At 45.9% G+C, this 16,302-nt stretch overlaps 1 protein-coding gene across 4 annotated transcripts in view; it reads left to right on the top strand.

Annotated features, from left to right (window-relative positions):
- Positions 1–16,302, top strand: part of SLC29A4 (solute carrier family 29 member 4) — an 831,354-nt gene that overhangs the window by 78,566 nt on the left and 736,486 nt on the right. For 3 of the 4 annotated variants that reach the window (XM_077275614.1, XM_077275613.1, XM_077275618.1), the window contains exon 2: positions 11,509–11,680. The exons of the other annotated variant lie outside the window; for it this stretch is intronic. In XM_077275614.1, the coding sequence (XP_077131729.1) occupies positions 11,521–11,680 (160 nt within the window). In that variant the 5' untranslated portion in view covers positions 11,509–11,520. The remainder of the gene's footprint in view (positions 1–11,508; positions 11,681–16,302) is intronic. 4 annotated transcript variants of the gene reach the window in all.

Genomic DNA, 16,302 nt, shown 5'->3' with positions numbered 1-16,302 from the left:
ACACCACCTACCACTCGGTAAATCAGCTGGCTAGCACAGCTCCATGGACGGCAAGGTTACACCACCTAATGCCGTAGACTGACTGTAGCAGGTTACACCACCTATACTACATCAGCCGTGCAGTTGGTTACCTCCTCTGCTGATCCTCAATTTGCTATATCAATCACTCAGCTTGAAGCAGGTGAATCTTTTACCAATCTTTTCAATCACTTACAAGTTTTCCTCTAAAATAGGCGTGTACCAAACCAAGGACAGAGAAACTTAGAATGCAATACATGGCTCCCCCTCCTCTGGCCCACAACGCAAAGGGGTTAAAACTCAAGCAAGTAGCGCAGGGGTGCACTTCCCTCCTCCCATCTGGTATTTCGCGCTGATCAGAGCTTCGTGCCTCACACACACAGAAGCAGTTTACAAAACATTCATCCTCTCGGAATTAAAAACAATTTCTCTATATAGGCAAATCACTGCACAACTTGAAAAAGCTGATTCTGACCGCGTCTGGCCAAACCACATATAGACATACACAGAAACCTATCCAGTATCAAACCATATATAACACAGGTTTCACTGAATCTCAGATGTAAATTAAATGTACATAAAAAATATCCACAACTCATTCATCCTGGACCCTCAACAACACTTAGATAAGTAATGATACTTATGTGATCATTCATTCATACGTGCTCAGGGATTGTTTTTTTTTTTTTCTTTTCCTTTCACTTTTTAGTTGAGTTTCACAAGAAGAAAATCCCTTATCTTAATAAGGGTACCGTCACACATTGAAATTTCCATCGCTACGACGTTACGATTCGTGACGTTCTAGCGATATCGTTACGATATCGCTGTGTCTGACACGCTACTGCGATCAGACACCCTGCTGAGAATCGTACGTCGTAGCAGATCGTTTGGAACTTTCTTTCGTCGCTTGATCACCCGCTGACATCGCTGGATCGTTGTGTGTGACAGCGATCCAGCGATGTCTTCGCTTGTAACCAGGGTAAACATCGGGTAACTAAGCGCAGGGCCGCGCTTAGTAACCCGATGTTTACCCTGGTTACAAGCGTAAACGTAAAAAAACAAACCGTACATACTCACCCGTCGGTGTCCTTCAGGTCCCTTGCCGTCTGCTTCCTGCTCTGAGTGCCGGCCGGAAAGTGAGAGCAGAGCGCAGCGGTGCTGCGATCTGCTCTCACTGTACGGCTGCACTCAGAGCAGGAAGCAGACGGCAAGGGACCTGAAGGACACCGACGGGTAAGTATGTACTGTTTGTTTTTTTACGTTTACGCTGGTAACCAGGGTAAACATCGGGTTACTAAGCGCGGCCCTGCGCTTAGTTACCCGATGTTTACCCTGGTTACCCGGGGACTTCGGCATCGCTCCAGCGCCGTGATTGCAACGTGTGACCGCAGTCTACGACGCTGGAGCGATGATTATACGACGCTGCGACGTCACGAATCGTGCCGTCGCAGCGATGAAAATTTCAATGTGTGACGGTACCCTTACTCCACCTCTTATCTCATTCAGAGGTTCTCATAGACATACACACATACAAGGCTCACACAGCCTGTCTATTCTGCACTTTGGAATTAACACAACTCTATATAAATAAAACTGCAGCAGTGTCCACTGACACTCTGAAAACACTTTAAGGCCAAACATCAAAAACCACGGCCTTATACAAAATACAGCTTCATATAATGTACTGCCAATCCAAAATGACCAAAATAACAACACTGCACAGAGTCTATCCCAGCTCTTGTATTACACACACTAAACAAATACACAACCAATTAGGATATTGACAAATAATACAGATAACAATTATCATCTTATAACTCTATTATTCAACTCTCATACGGACATAAACAGACAAAACAAACACAAAACTCACTGGTGATGTGTGGATTCTTTGAACCGTGTTTACAGCCTCTACCCAGAGGTATGGAGAAATCCGGAAGAGAGATTGCAGGTGCAAACAGATTGTAAGAATAACGTTTCTCACCTTGCTGCAGCTTGTTGTTTGCATTATCCAATCTCTCTGGAAGCTCCCACATACGGATTCCGAATAAGGCGGCTGGTTACACGGTCCCCGTTCGGGCGCCAAACTGTCGTAGCTGTTTTCATTTTGACCCAAATGTCAGCTAACAGATCACCAGTGAGTCCTAATTGTGGATTTACGCCCTTAGTTGACAAGCGCTTGGAGACAAAAGACACCTCACACGTATCCCGTGAGCAAGTCACTTTTATCTGATATATAAAAAGCCAAAGCAATGTTTTATACCATTTACATCCAATGCATTTCAATGTAACTCATGTAGCCCCCACCAGCACCCAGGGTCATATTCTATTTACCATAGCTCAGAACATATTGTAACTGACTATTGAGAACATACATGATAAGAAGTTTAGTCTCCTTGGAGAGGAGACCATCAGACTACTGAGTCAACAGATTCTAATAATTCTAACACTTAAAGGTAAAAGGCACTTAAAGGCAAGGCAGTTAAAGGCAAACTATTAACCCTTCTATAACACCATCCCTTCCCTTCAAAGTAACTATATGTGTGGAATCTCTCTGCGCCACTATTCTGGAAAGGAGATGGCCCGACCTGTCCCTCTCTTCAAAGTATTATCAGTTTGAAACATTCTTCTACGTTCCGCTGTTTTCATTGCCATCTGACATACTCTATTGTACCCCACCTTTAACCTTCCCTGTGCCTCTGGGGATTGATCGTTAATTAATGCCTCCTCAGCCTCCTCCAACTCTTTCATCAACATCTGATCCTTCCTGCTTGTTTCTGCCTTGATACGGGATATCCCCTTAAAAAAGAGCCCTCTGAAATAGGCCTTCATGGCCTCCCATACCGTCAATACCGAAGCCGACCCAGCATTAATTTTAAAATATTCCTTAATTTCCCCCCCTATGTGTCCATCTAAATCAATAAGGTGTAGCCAGAACGGATTCAGCCTCCACATGCACCCCCTAGCAGGCAAGGATCCCACACCCTCAAGTATCACACTTATGGGGAATGATCAGATATTGTTCTAGCCATATACGTTACCTCCCCAACATCTGTGAATTGCCCAAGGCCAGATCTATTATTGACAAAGAAGCGAAAGAGGATGAAAAACAGGAATACTTGTACACCCCAGGATGAGAAATCCTCCATAAATCATGCAGAGCAGTTTCCCTCAGGACGGCACCAAATGGTGTGCAATTACCACTTGACTTCAACGGCTCTCGTCTCCCCCTATCCCAGTGTGCGTCCGGTATGTTGTTAAAGTCCCCTATTATCAAAAACGGTATCCCCGGTGTCTCCTCCAATATTCCCAGAACTCTGTGGATAACCTTTCCACAATATGGTGGTGGAATATAAATTGAAACCAGCCACATCAGACATCCGTACAATTTACAAAGTAAACATATGAATCTACCCAACTGATCTATAACCACTTTGTGATACACAAAAGGTACCCCAGCACAGATGAGGATGCTGACCCCCCTGGAATATGCTGAATATGTGGCATGGTACCCCACCTGAACCCATCTCTTAGCCATAAAATGCGTTCTCTTCTTCATCATATGAGTCTCCTGCAGACAGATCACTGACGGCTTGGCATCATTCAAAAATTTAAACACAGCTTGCCGCTTCACACCAGACGCCACACCCCTGACATTCCAACTCACAATTCTCATTCTTCCCGCCATTTTCCCTCCTCAGTACATATTATCACATTCTTTCATCCATTTGCAGCCAAAGCCACAACCACAGTAACCATGGTGATGTACATTATACAAATATTTCCCCAACCCCACCCCCCTCCCCCCACACAACAGAGAAACATCCCCAACAAATCCCCATCCCATCCTTCCATCCCCTCCTAACATGGAGGGGAGAGCTCACTTTATCCGGAACAATCTGTCCAACAGTCCCGCCGCTTGTCCCAAACTATTGGAACTCTCACATGACTTGTGGATTGCAGCCTATTTAAATTTCAACAACTGTAATTTAAAAAAAAAAAAACCACAGAAAAAACTCGAGATCCGACAAGGGCCCATCCCAGCCCCATAAGAACACAAAAAACCCAGGGGGGAAAAAAGGAGCCAATGGATCCCTCCAAAAAAGAGGCAATAAGAGAAACAAGAATAAGAAAGAACCGTTCTATCATCCCGCTGAATCCTTTAATTTTGCTTGACGCAAATGTTGCTCATTGCTGTCCAGCCATCAGAGTGCCTCTTTATCCTCCGTGAAGAAGTGCACTTTCCCTTCAGCGACCACTCTTAGTATGGCCGGGTACAGCATCGAGTAAGTGACGCCGATCTCCCTCAGCCTCTTCTTGATATGGACAAATTTGGCTCTCTGCTTCTGCACCTCTATGGAGAAGTCCGGAAATATGGAAATCCTGGAAGCCATTTATCTGCAAATCTGGGTACTCTCTGGCATGTCTGAGAATGGTGTCTCTGTCACGGTAGTGCAAGATCTTGACTAGCACTTGTCTAGGAGGACGCCCAGGGGGGAGGGGATACGTAGGAACGCGGTGTGCTCTTTCAATAGCATACATCCGAGATAACTTGGCTCCAATATGGTTTAATAGCCATTTTTCAAAGAACTCTGTTTGGCGCCGCGCCTTCCGTCTTTTCAGGCACCCCAATCAGCCGCACATTATTGCACCTGGACCTATTTTCAAGGTCGTCCGTTTCGCTTGTATGGCAGAAATCACAGCACTCATGCGTTTTGTAGCCTTATCCGCCTTAGCAATACAGTCCTCGGCACCGCTAATGCGTTTCTCCGCCTCTCCCATCCTTTCCTTAGTCACGTGCAATGAATGTTGCATTTTGGACATGTCTGCCTGCAGGACCCCCATCTGCGCAGCCATATTGGTGATAGTATTGTGACTGTATAAAACCACCTTAAACACATCCTTCAGAGTGGGCTCCTCAGGTATCTGCATTCCATCGATGCATAGCAGAGAGCCTTTCATGATTCCCCCGCTCTCCTCCTCCTTCTCCTGCACAGAACGGCTCCCACCATCGCTGTCCACTCCCTCCTCCTCCCCCAGCTCCTCCATATCTCCGTGCCCCACAGGCTTATCTTTCACCTTGCCTGTCACAGCTGGGCTCCGGATCTCCTCTGTCGGGCGAAGCGCTGCAGCCTGGCTGCTGCGTCTGCTCTCCTAGGATCCTCCCCCGCAATCACAGGCTCCTCTGACAGCCTTTCCTCCTGGCCGGCGCCATCTTGGGTCTTTCTCTCCTGCTCCCCGCCGCCTTCCTGGAGCTCCTTCTGCCAGTCATTGCCCCGCAGGCACTCAGATCCGCAGGCACCACAATGGTCACGGATTCCCCGATAATTTCAGGTAAATGGCCACCAATTTTACAGGCTGCAATCCTGCATATAGCTTATACTGAGCGGGAGCTCCTGCCTCAGACGACCGCTCACATCACGCTCAGGCCATGCCCCCATGCCTTCAATCTATATATATAATTGTCTAAGGGGTACTTCGGTCTGTCTGTCCCAGATATTCATTGGTCGTGGCCTCTGTCTGTCATGGAATCCAAGTCGCTGATTGTTCGAGCCAGCTGCCTGTCATGGCTGCCGCGACCAATCAGCGACGGGCACAGTCCGATTAGTCCCTCCTCTACTCCCCTGCAGTCACTGCCCGGCGCCCGCTCCATAATCCCCTTCCCCTCCAGTCACCGCTCACACAGGGTTAATGGCAGCGGTAATGGGCCGCGGTGTAACCCACTGCATTACCGCTGCTATTAACCCTGTGTGTCCCCAACTATTTACTATTGACGCTGCCTATGCAGAATCAATAGTAAAAATATGTCATGTTAAAAATAATAATAAAAAAACAACAAACTGCTATACTCACCATCCGCCGCCTTTCGCGCTCCTAGCGACGCTACTGTGACCGCTCCATGCAAGCGGCAGGTTCCGGTCCCAAGGATGGTATGCCAGAAGGACCTTCCATGACGTCATGGTCATGTGAACGCGACGTGATCACAGGCCCTGCGAGAAGGACCTTCCATGACGTCGCTGTCACATGACCGTGACGTCATGGAAGGTCCTTCTGGCATACCATCCTGGGACCGGAAGCTGCCGCCTGCGGTCGTCATGGTCATGTGACCGCAATGTCATCACAGGTCCTGCGCGAGAAGGACCTGCCATGACGTCACGGTCATGTGACCGCGACGTCATCACACCCTGGGACCGGAAGCTGACGCCTGCACCACGCACAGGGCCAGGACTTCAACGAGCCATCGGAGGGTGAGTATATGTTTATTTTTTATTTTAACTCTGTGTACTACGTGGCTCTGTGCTGTATATTCTGTCGCTGTGCAATATACTACGTGGCTGGGCAATATACTACGTGGCTGGGCAATATACTACATGACTGGGCAATATACTACGTGACTGGACAATATACTACATCACTAGGCAATATACTACATCACTGGGCAATATACTATGTGACTGGGCAATATACTACGTGGCTGGGCAATATACTACGTGACTGGCCAATATACGTGACTGGCTAATATACTACGTGACTGGGCAATATACTACGTGACTGGGCAATATACTACGTGGCTGGGCAATATACTACGTGGCTGGGCAATATACTACGTGACTGGGCAATATACTACATCACTGGGCAATATACTACGTGGCTGGGCAATATACTACGTGGCTGGGCAATATACTATGTGACTGGGCAATATACTACGTGGCTGGGAAATATACTAAGTGACTGGGCAATATACTACGTCGCTGTGCAATATACTCCGTCGCTGTGCAATATACTACGTGGCTGGGCAATATACTACGTGGCTGGGAAATATACTACGTGACTGGGCAATATACTACGTGACTGGGCAATATACTACGTGACTGGGCAATATACTACGTGGCTGGGCAATATACTACGTGGCTGGGAAATATACTACGTGACTGGGCAATATACTACGTGACTGGGCAATATACTACGTGGCTGGGCAATATACTACATCACTGGGCAATATACTACGTGACTGGGGAATATACTACGTGGTTGGGCAATATACTATGTGACTGGGCAATATACTACGTGGGCTGTGCAATATACTACGTGACTTGGCAATATACTACATCACTGGGCAATATACTACGTGACTGGGCAATATACTACGTGGCTGGGCAATATACTACGTGACTGGGCAATATACTACGTGGGCTATGCAATATACTACGTGACTGGGCAATATACTATGTGGCTGGGCAATATACTACATGGACATGAATATTCTAGAATACTCGATGCGTTAGAATCGGGCCACCATCTAGGGGTCACTTCCGTCTTTCTGTTTGTCCTTCTGTCTGTCTGTCTTTCTGTCTGTCACTGATATTCATTGGTCGCGGCCTCTGTCTGTCATGGAATCCAAGTCTCTGATTGGTCGTGGCAAAACGCCCACGACCAATCAGTGACGCGCACAGTCCGGAAGAAAATGGCCGCTCCTTACTCCCTCACTGCCCGGCGCCCGCATACACCCCTCCGGTCACCGCTCACACAGGGTTAATGCCGGCGGTAACGGACCGCGTTATGCCGTGGGTAACGCACTCCATTACCGCTGCTATTAACCCTGTGTGACCAAGTTTTTTACTATTGATGCAGCCTATGCAGCGTCAATAGTAAAACCATCTAATGTCAAAAATAATAAAAAAAATAAAAAATGATTATATACTCACCTACGCTGCCTTTCCCGCTCCTCGCGATGCAAGCGGAACGTTCCGGTGGCAAGGATGGTCTGGCAGAAGGCCTGCCATGACGTCACGGTCATGTGACCGCGACGTCTCACAAGTCCTGCGCGCCTGCGCGGAAAGGACCTGCCGTGACGTCACGGTCATGTGACCGCTACACAGTCATGTGACCGCGACGTCATCACAGGTCCTGCGCGACAAGGACCTGCCAAGACGTCACGGTCATGTGACCGCGACACGGTCACGTGACCGCGACGTCATCACACCCTGGGACCGGAAGCTGCCGCCTGCACCCCACACAGGCGACACAGCTACAACGCACCTGCGGAAGGTGAGTATATGTTTATTTTTAATTTTTTTAACCTGTGTCATACGTGGCTGGGCAATATACTACGTGGACATGCATATTCTAGAATACCCGATGCGTTAGAATCGGGCCACCATCTAGTTTTTAATAAATCCCCAACAGTGTCACCAGTAAAGCACCCCCACGTCATCACACCTCCCCCTCCATGCTTCACGGTGGGAACCAGACACGTAGAGTCCATCCGTTCACCTTTTCTGCGTCGCACAAAGACACGGTGGTTGGAACCAAAGATCTCAAATTTGGACTCATCAGACCAATGCACAGATTTCCACTGGTCTAATGTCCATTCCTTGTGTTCTTTAGCCCAAACAAGTCTCTTCTGCTTGTTGCCTGTCCTTAGCAGTGGTTTCCTAGCAGCTATTTGACCATGAAGGCCTGCTGCACAAAGTCTCCTCTTAACGGTTGTGTAGAGATGTGTCTGCTGCTAGAACTCTGTGTGGCATTGACCTGGGCTCTAATCTGAGCTGCTGTTAACCTGAGATTTCTGAGGCTGGTGACTCGGATAAACTTATCCTCAGAAGCAGAGGTGACTCTTGGTCTTCCTTTCTTGGGGCGGTCCTCATGTGAGCCAGTTTCTAACAGTCTGTTTAGTAGGACTGTCAGCTGTGTATCCACCAGACTTCTGCACACAACTGATAGTCCCAACCCAACATTTATAAGGCAAGAAATCCCACTTATTAAACCTGACAGGGCACACCTGTGAAGTGAAAACCATTCCCGGTGACTACCTCTTGAAGCTCATCAAGAGAATGCCAAGAGTGTGCAAAGCAGTCATCAAAGCAAAAGGTGGCTACTTTGAAGAACCTAGAATATAAGACATGTTTTCAGTTGTTTCATACTTTTTTGTTACGTATATAATTCCACATGTGTTAATTCATAGTTTTGATGCCTTCAGTGTGAATGTACAATTTTCATAGTCATGAAAATACAGAAAAATCTTTAAATGAGAAGGTGTGTCCAAACTTTTAGTCTGTACTGTATCTATAGATAGATCTATCTATAGATAGATACATCTATAGATAGATAGTTAGCTATATCTATAGATAGATATATCGATAGATGGATCTATAGATAGATATATTTATTGATAGATAGATCTGTAGATCTGTAGATAGATAACTATAGATAGATGGATAGATAGATATGGGATAGATAGATCTATCTATAGAACTTTCTATCTATCTATCTATAGATCTATCTGTCTATCCCATGTCTATCTACTGTATCTATAGATAGATCTATCTATACATAGATCTATCTATCGATAGATTTATCTATCTATCATCTATCTATCTATCTGTGTGTAAACATTATTCTTCAATGGAGTATGTAACTGAAGAGGTTTTACAATAAATTACACCACAATTCTTTTTTTTGTTGTTAAATAATAGATCTTTATTTAGCTTACAAAAACGCATACAAATCTGCATCACATTCGCATCAAATCCGCACGGAGTTTTACCTGCGTTTTCTGCCAAGAGATGCAGAATATGCACAGAAAATTCTACAGGCAAATCTGCAATGTGTGCGCATACCCTAAAAATGTTGATCAGCACTGGGGCCAGGACAGAGAAGCCTCCGTTCTCTAGACCTGATGTCAGCAGAGGCTTCTGAATCCCCGCCAGCTCTGTGTCTGGGAAGAAGGGCGCCGGACACAACAGGCAGGTAAGTAGTAATTACCTGCCTGTTAATGCTTAGATACATTTTTTGTAAAGTCCCAGATAGTCTTACCCTTTTAGTCTTGTATGTTATTTATCTTCCATTATTTGTTTTGAAACTTGTACTATCATAAAAGTGGATAATTTCTTACAGTTTACACCAATCTGAGAACATATGGGGAAGGAATATACAACAGAGTTTGTCCTGCATGGCTTGTCGCATAAGCCAGAAAGATTCAATTTGGAATTACCGTATATACTCGAGTATAAGCCGAGATTTTCAGCCCATTTTTTTGGGCTGAAAGTCCCCCTCTCGGCTTATACTCGAGTCATACCCAGGGGTCGGCAGGGGAGGGGGAGCGGGGGCTGTCTAATTATACTCACCTGCTCCTGGCGCGGTACCTGCAGGTCCCTGGCTGCCCGGCGCCGCAGCTTCTTCCTGTACTCAGCGGTCACATGGTACCGCTCATTACAGTAATGAATATGCGGCTCCACCTCCCATAGAGGTGGAGTCGCATATTCATTACTGTAATGAGCGGTAATTGTGACCGCTCAGTACAGGGAGAAGCTTCTGGCGCCGGGGAAGCAGGGACTACACTGCGCCAGGAGCAGGTGAGTATAACGGGGAGGGGAGCACAGCGCTGCACGATATTCACCTGCTCCTCGTTCCGGGCGCCGCTCCGTCTTCAGCGTCTTCTGCAGTGAGGCTCAGGTCAGAGGGCACAGTGACATGGTTAGTGCGCGCCCTCTGCCTGAACGCCAGTGCAGAAGACGCTGAAGATGGAGCGGCACCAGAACGAAGTCAGGTGAATATTGAAAGTGCCGGGGGCCTGAGCGACGGAGAGGGGAGTTTGTGATTTTTTTTTTTATCGCAGCAACAGCACATGGGGCAAGTGTCTGTATGGAGCATCTTATGGGGCCATAACGTTTGTGCAGCACTTTAATGGGGCAAGTGTCTGTATTGGGCATCTTATGGGGCCATAATGTTTGTGCAGCACTATAATGGGGCAAGTGTCTGTATGGAGCATCTTATGCGGCCATAACGTTTGTGCAGCACTATGTGGGGCAAGTGTCTGTATGGAGCATCTTATGGGGCCATAACGTTTGTGCAGCACTATATGGGGAAAGTGTCTGTATGGAGCATCTTATGGGGCGATAACGTTTGTGCAGCACTATATGGGGCAAATGTCTGTATGGAGTATCTTATGGGGCCATAACGTTTGTGCAGCATTATATGAGGCAAATATCTATATGGAGTATCTTATGGGGCCATAATCAAGGTTTGCGCTGCACTATATGGGGCAAATATCTTTATGGAGCATCTTATGGGGCCATAATCAACATTTGTGCAGCATTATATTGGGCAAATGTGTATATGGAGCATCTTATGGGGCCATTATTAACCTTTATGCATTATATATTTTAATATGGAGCATCTTATGGTGCCATCATAAATTTTATGGAGCATTATATGGGGCTCCTGATTCAATATGGATATTCAAAAACACTTAACCTACTGATGTCTCAATTAATTTTACTTTTATTGGTATCTATTTTTATTTTTGATATTTACCGGTAGCTGCTGCATTTCCCACCCTAGGCTTATACTCGAGTCATTAAGTTTTCCCAGTTTTTTTTGTTGCAAAATTAGGGGGGTCGGCTTATACTCGCGTATATACGGTTAGTTAAATTTTAACTCATATCATTCAATTAATGTGCATTGTCTTTGTTGTTATGTGTTTTACAGGTTGCCCAAAATATGAAACCAGCTAAGGGTGATTGTTATAGAGAGCTTAGTCCAACCATGACTCATGAGGGAAATGTGGTCATGAGCTTTAGTTTTGATAGCTGTCAGCTTGAAGAAGAAGAACTGCAAGGAAGCCAACAAGCACAAGGGATCCTAACACTCATGGAACCAGGTTGCAGTAGCTCCGTTTATTTGTTATTCTGTGCACTTTACACATAAGAGAACTACTGTAGAATAGGTATGAGGGTTTTTTGTTGTTGTCCTGAAATTATAGAACCTTGCCTTAAATTAGAAATGAGTGCAGATTACATGATGTGCATGTGTAAACAATGAAGAGGCCCCTTAACTCCTTATTGACCATTGACGTGTATAGCATGTCATGAGCAGGTGTCAGTTCCCTCATCATGACATGCTATAAACGTCATGTAATTGAACTGTCATTGTGTCAAAACACACAGTGACAGCTCCGTGCCGACAGATGTTGCTGACAGCTTAGCAGCACGACTAGAGACGCGGAGACCCATTTCTTCTGTCCCCACTTTCTGAATGCTGTGATCGGTCAGTCAATCTGAATAACGGATCACAGCATGTGATCGGAGGGAAGTTCTGAAACATCAGTCCTTCCCTGCACGGTCACCACTGGGAGCTCGGCTCCGCTGACAGCCGAGCTCCTAGTGGTGATCGTGCAGGGCTGGTGCCCACCCTGCCACTGGCTGATTAACCCTCTAGATGCCTTAATCAATATCGATCGTGGCGTTGAAAAAGTTGTGAAAGAGAAAGGGCTCCCTCTTTCACCCCATTGGCACTTCATCCTCGCGATGAAATCACAGGGAGCCGATAGTTGTCATGGTCCTTGTAGGTTAAACAATGACCCTCTTGTATGCCAGCCATGGGCAGAGTCTAGCAGGCATCCTGCCTGCGTAATCTCACCGGTGTCATGTATTGCAGTGACCAGTACCCATAGATGTACTAAGTAAAAAAAGTTAAAAAGAAGTGCCGTAGATGTAATTGTAAAAATAGTTCTCATAGTGAATATTGAAGCAAAGCTAGCATTTTATTAACCTGTACATGACCTTATGCAGCTGGGACCCCACTGCTGCAAACAAGTAATTAAAAAGAGTCTGTCACCACATTGGCCTATCTAAACTATTAATATGTGAATACAAGATATAGACTGCTGAACAAGTCATCCGCTTCTCTCTGAGCTCTGCTGTATTGCAACATTATTTTAACCATGTCTGCCTATGAGATGGAAGCTGAAGCACTGAGAGGAACTTGCAGATATATCAGTGTCATGTCGGACGCTGTTCAGACCAGGTCGTTCGACAGACAGCGGTAATTCTGCTTTTGACCACTATGTGCTCATTGGCGTCGGCTAGATCTTATCTAGCTGGTCCGGGGTTAATTTACCTGATGCTCGGATTGGAAGCTGGGCCATGCCCATTGCCTTTAAATAGTTCTCCTGAACATTGGGCGTCGCCGATTATAGCTTCTGTCTTGTGCTTTGTTATCTCGGTCTGGAGTGGTGAGCTAGTAGTTGGAGTATGGTTGCTGGTGGTGTATTTCCCTTTGTCTTATTTACTCCTTCCTATATTTGTATTTATTTTGCCCTGCGCATTTATAGTGTATTCCTGAGTGACTGCGGCGTGGTGTATATTTTCCGTTATCCTTGTCTGTTCTAACTGTGGGTATTGGTGTATGATCTTTTCACTGGGTGGTGGGCGGTGCTTTCAGCCTAGGGTTGAAACAGGAGACAGGGTGAAGGTCGAGGTCTAGACATGCACACCATCAGTGTAAACTCTAGGTAGAGGGTCAGTCAGGATTTCCCTAGTCTGAGGGAAATTGCAGGGGCCCGGGTTATTAGCTCTTGCCCACCTAGTCTCCCCGTGACATTATAATCAGCCTTAAAAAAAAAAAAAAAAAGGGGTTTCCTTTTTTTGTTTTGTCATGGATCCCATGACTTCCATAACCCGCCAGTTGGAGGCGCTGTCCCTACAGGTCACTGAGTTGAGGGGGGCAGTGTTGTGAATTTGCTTTTTGCGCCCTCTAGTGGTTACTAGTTTTTTGACTCTGGTTTTTCTGTCATTCCTTTTATCCGCACCTGGGTAGTTAGTTAGGGGTGTTGCTATATAAGCTCCCTGGACCTTCAGTTCAATGCCTGGCAACGTAGTTATCAGAGCTAGTCTGCTGTGCTCTTGTCTACTGATCCTGGTTCCAGTTATATCAGCTAAGTCTGCCTTTTGCTTTTTGCTATTTGTTTTGGTTTTGTATTTTTGTCCAGCTTGTTCCATATCTACATCCTGACCTTTGCTGGAAGCTCTAGGGGGCTGGTGTTCTCCCCCCGGACCGTTAGACGGTTCGGGGGTTCTTGAATTTCCAGTGTGGATTTTGATAGGGTTTTTGTTGACCATATAAGTTACCTTTCTTTATTCTGCTATCAGTAAGCGGGCCTCTCTGTGCTAAACCTGGTTCATTTCTGTGTTTGTCATTTCCTCTTACCTCACCGTCATTATTTGTGGGGGGCTTCTATCCAGCTTTGGGGTCCCCTTCTCTGGAGGCAAGAAAGGTCTTTGTTTTCCTCTACTAGGGGTAGCTAGATTCTCCGGCTGGCGCGTGTCATCTAGAATCAACGTAGGAATGATCCCCGGCTACTTCTAGTGTTGGCGTTAGGAGTAGATATATGGTCAACCCAGTTACCACTGCCCTATGAGCTGGATTTTGGTATTCTGCAGACTTCCACGTTCCTCTGAGACCCTCGCCATTGGGGTCATAACAGTTTGCCAGGCCAGTATTAAATGTTTAATGCATTGCAGAAGAGGGATTATAAGAAAGAAGATTCTGAGTTTTTTTTTTTTTTTTTTTTCTTTCTTCTTCCCCTTTACCTCAGAGTGGCTATGCTTGCTGCAGACATGAATGTCCAGACCTTGATTACAAGTGTGGACCAGCTGGCTACTCGTGTGCAGGGCATACAAGATTATGTTATCAGAAATCCTATGTCAGAACCTAAAATACCGATTCCTGAACTGTTTTCTGGAGACAGGTTTAAGTTTAGGAATTTCGTGAATAATTGTAAATTGTTTTTGTCCCTGAGACCCTGTTCATCTGGAGATTCTGCTCAGCAAATAAAAATTGTTATTTCGTTCTTACGGGGCGACCCTCAGGATTGGGCTTTTTCGCTGGCACCAGGAGATCCGGCATTGGCTGATCTTGATGCGTTTTTTCTGGCGCTCGGTTTACTTTATGAGGAACCCAATCTTGAGATTCAGGCAGAAAAGGCCTTGCTGGCTATGTCTCAGGGGCAGGACGAGGCTGAAGTGTATTGCCAAAAATTTCGGAAATGGTCCGTGCTGACACATTGGAACGAGTGTGCACTGGCCGCTAATTTTAGAAATGGCCTTTCTGAAGCCATTAAGAATGTTATGGTGGGTTTTCCCATTCCCACAGGTCTGAATGATACTATGGCACTGGCTATTCAAATTGACCGGCGGTTGCGGGAGCGCAAAACCGCAAATTCCCTCATGGTGTTGTCTGAACAGACATCTAATTCGGTGCAATGTGATAGAAAAACCGCAAATTCCCTCATGGTGTTGTCTGAACAGACACCTAATTCGGTGCAATGTGATAGAAAAACCGCAAATTCCCTCATGGTGTTGTCTGAACAGACACCTGATTTAATGCAATGTGATAGAATCCTGACTAGAAATGAGCGGAAAATTCATAGACGCCGGAATGGCTTGTGCTACTACTGTGGTGATTCTACACATGTTATCTCAGCATGCTCTAAACGTATAGCTAAGGTTGTTAGTCCTGTCACCGTTGGTAATTTGCAACCTAAATTTATTCTGTCTGTAACTTTGATTTGCTCACTGTCATCTTATCCTGTCATGGCGTTTGTAGATTCAGGTGCTGCCCTGAGTCTCATGGATCTCTCATTTGCTAAGCGCTGTGGTTTCACTCTTGAACCATTAGAAAATCCTATTCCTCTTAGGGGTATTGATGCTACACCATTGGCAGCAAATAAACCGCAGTATTGGACACAGGTTACCATGTGCATGACTCCTGAACACCGCGAGGTGATACGTTTCCTGGTTTTACATAAAATGCATGATTTGGTTGTTTTAGGGCTGCCATGGTTACAGACCCATAATCCAGTCCTGGACTGGAAGGCTATGTCAGTCTCAAGTTGGGGCTGTCGTGGTATTCATGGGGATTCCCTGCCTGTGTCTATTGCTTCTTCTACGCCTTCGGAAGTTCCGGAGTATTTGTCTGATTATCAGGATGTCTTCAGTGAGTCTGAGTCCAGTGCATTGCCTCCTCATAGGGACTGTGACTGTGCTATAGATTTGATCCCAGGCAGTAAATTTCCTAAGGGAAGACTGTTTAATCTGTCGGTACCTGAACATACCGCTATGCGTTCATATATCAAGGAGTCTCTGGAGAAAGGACATATTCGTCCGTCTTCTTCCCCTCTTGGTGCGGGATTCTTTTTTGTGGCAAAAAAGGACGGATCTTTGAGACCTTGTATTGATTATCAGCTTTTAAATAAGATCACTGTCAAATTTCAGTATCCTTTACCGCTGTTGTCTGACTTGTTTGCCCGGATTAAGGGTGCCAAGTGGTTCACCAAGATAGACCTTCGTGGTGCGTACAACCTTGTGCGCATTAAGCAAGGTGATGAATGGAAAACCGCATTCAATACGCCCGAAGGTCATTTTGAGTACTTGGTGATGCCTTTTGGGCTCTCCAATGCGCCTTCAGTTTTTCAGTCCTTTATGCATGACATTTTCCGGAAGT

The sequence above is a fragment of the Ranitomeya variabilis genome, chromosome 7, assembly GCF_051348905.1.
Source record: "Ranitomeya variabilis isolate aRanVar5 chromosome 7, aRanVar5.hap1, whole genome shotgun sequence".
In the NCBI taxonomy this organism is placed as follows: Eukaryota; Metazoa; Chordata; class Amphibia; order Anura; family Dendrobatidae; genus Ranitomeya; species Ranitomeya variabilis.
This window is presented reverse-complemented; position numbering and strand designations above follow the sequence as displayed.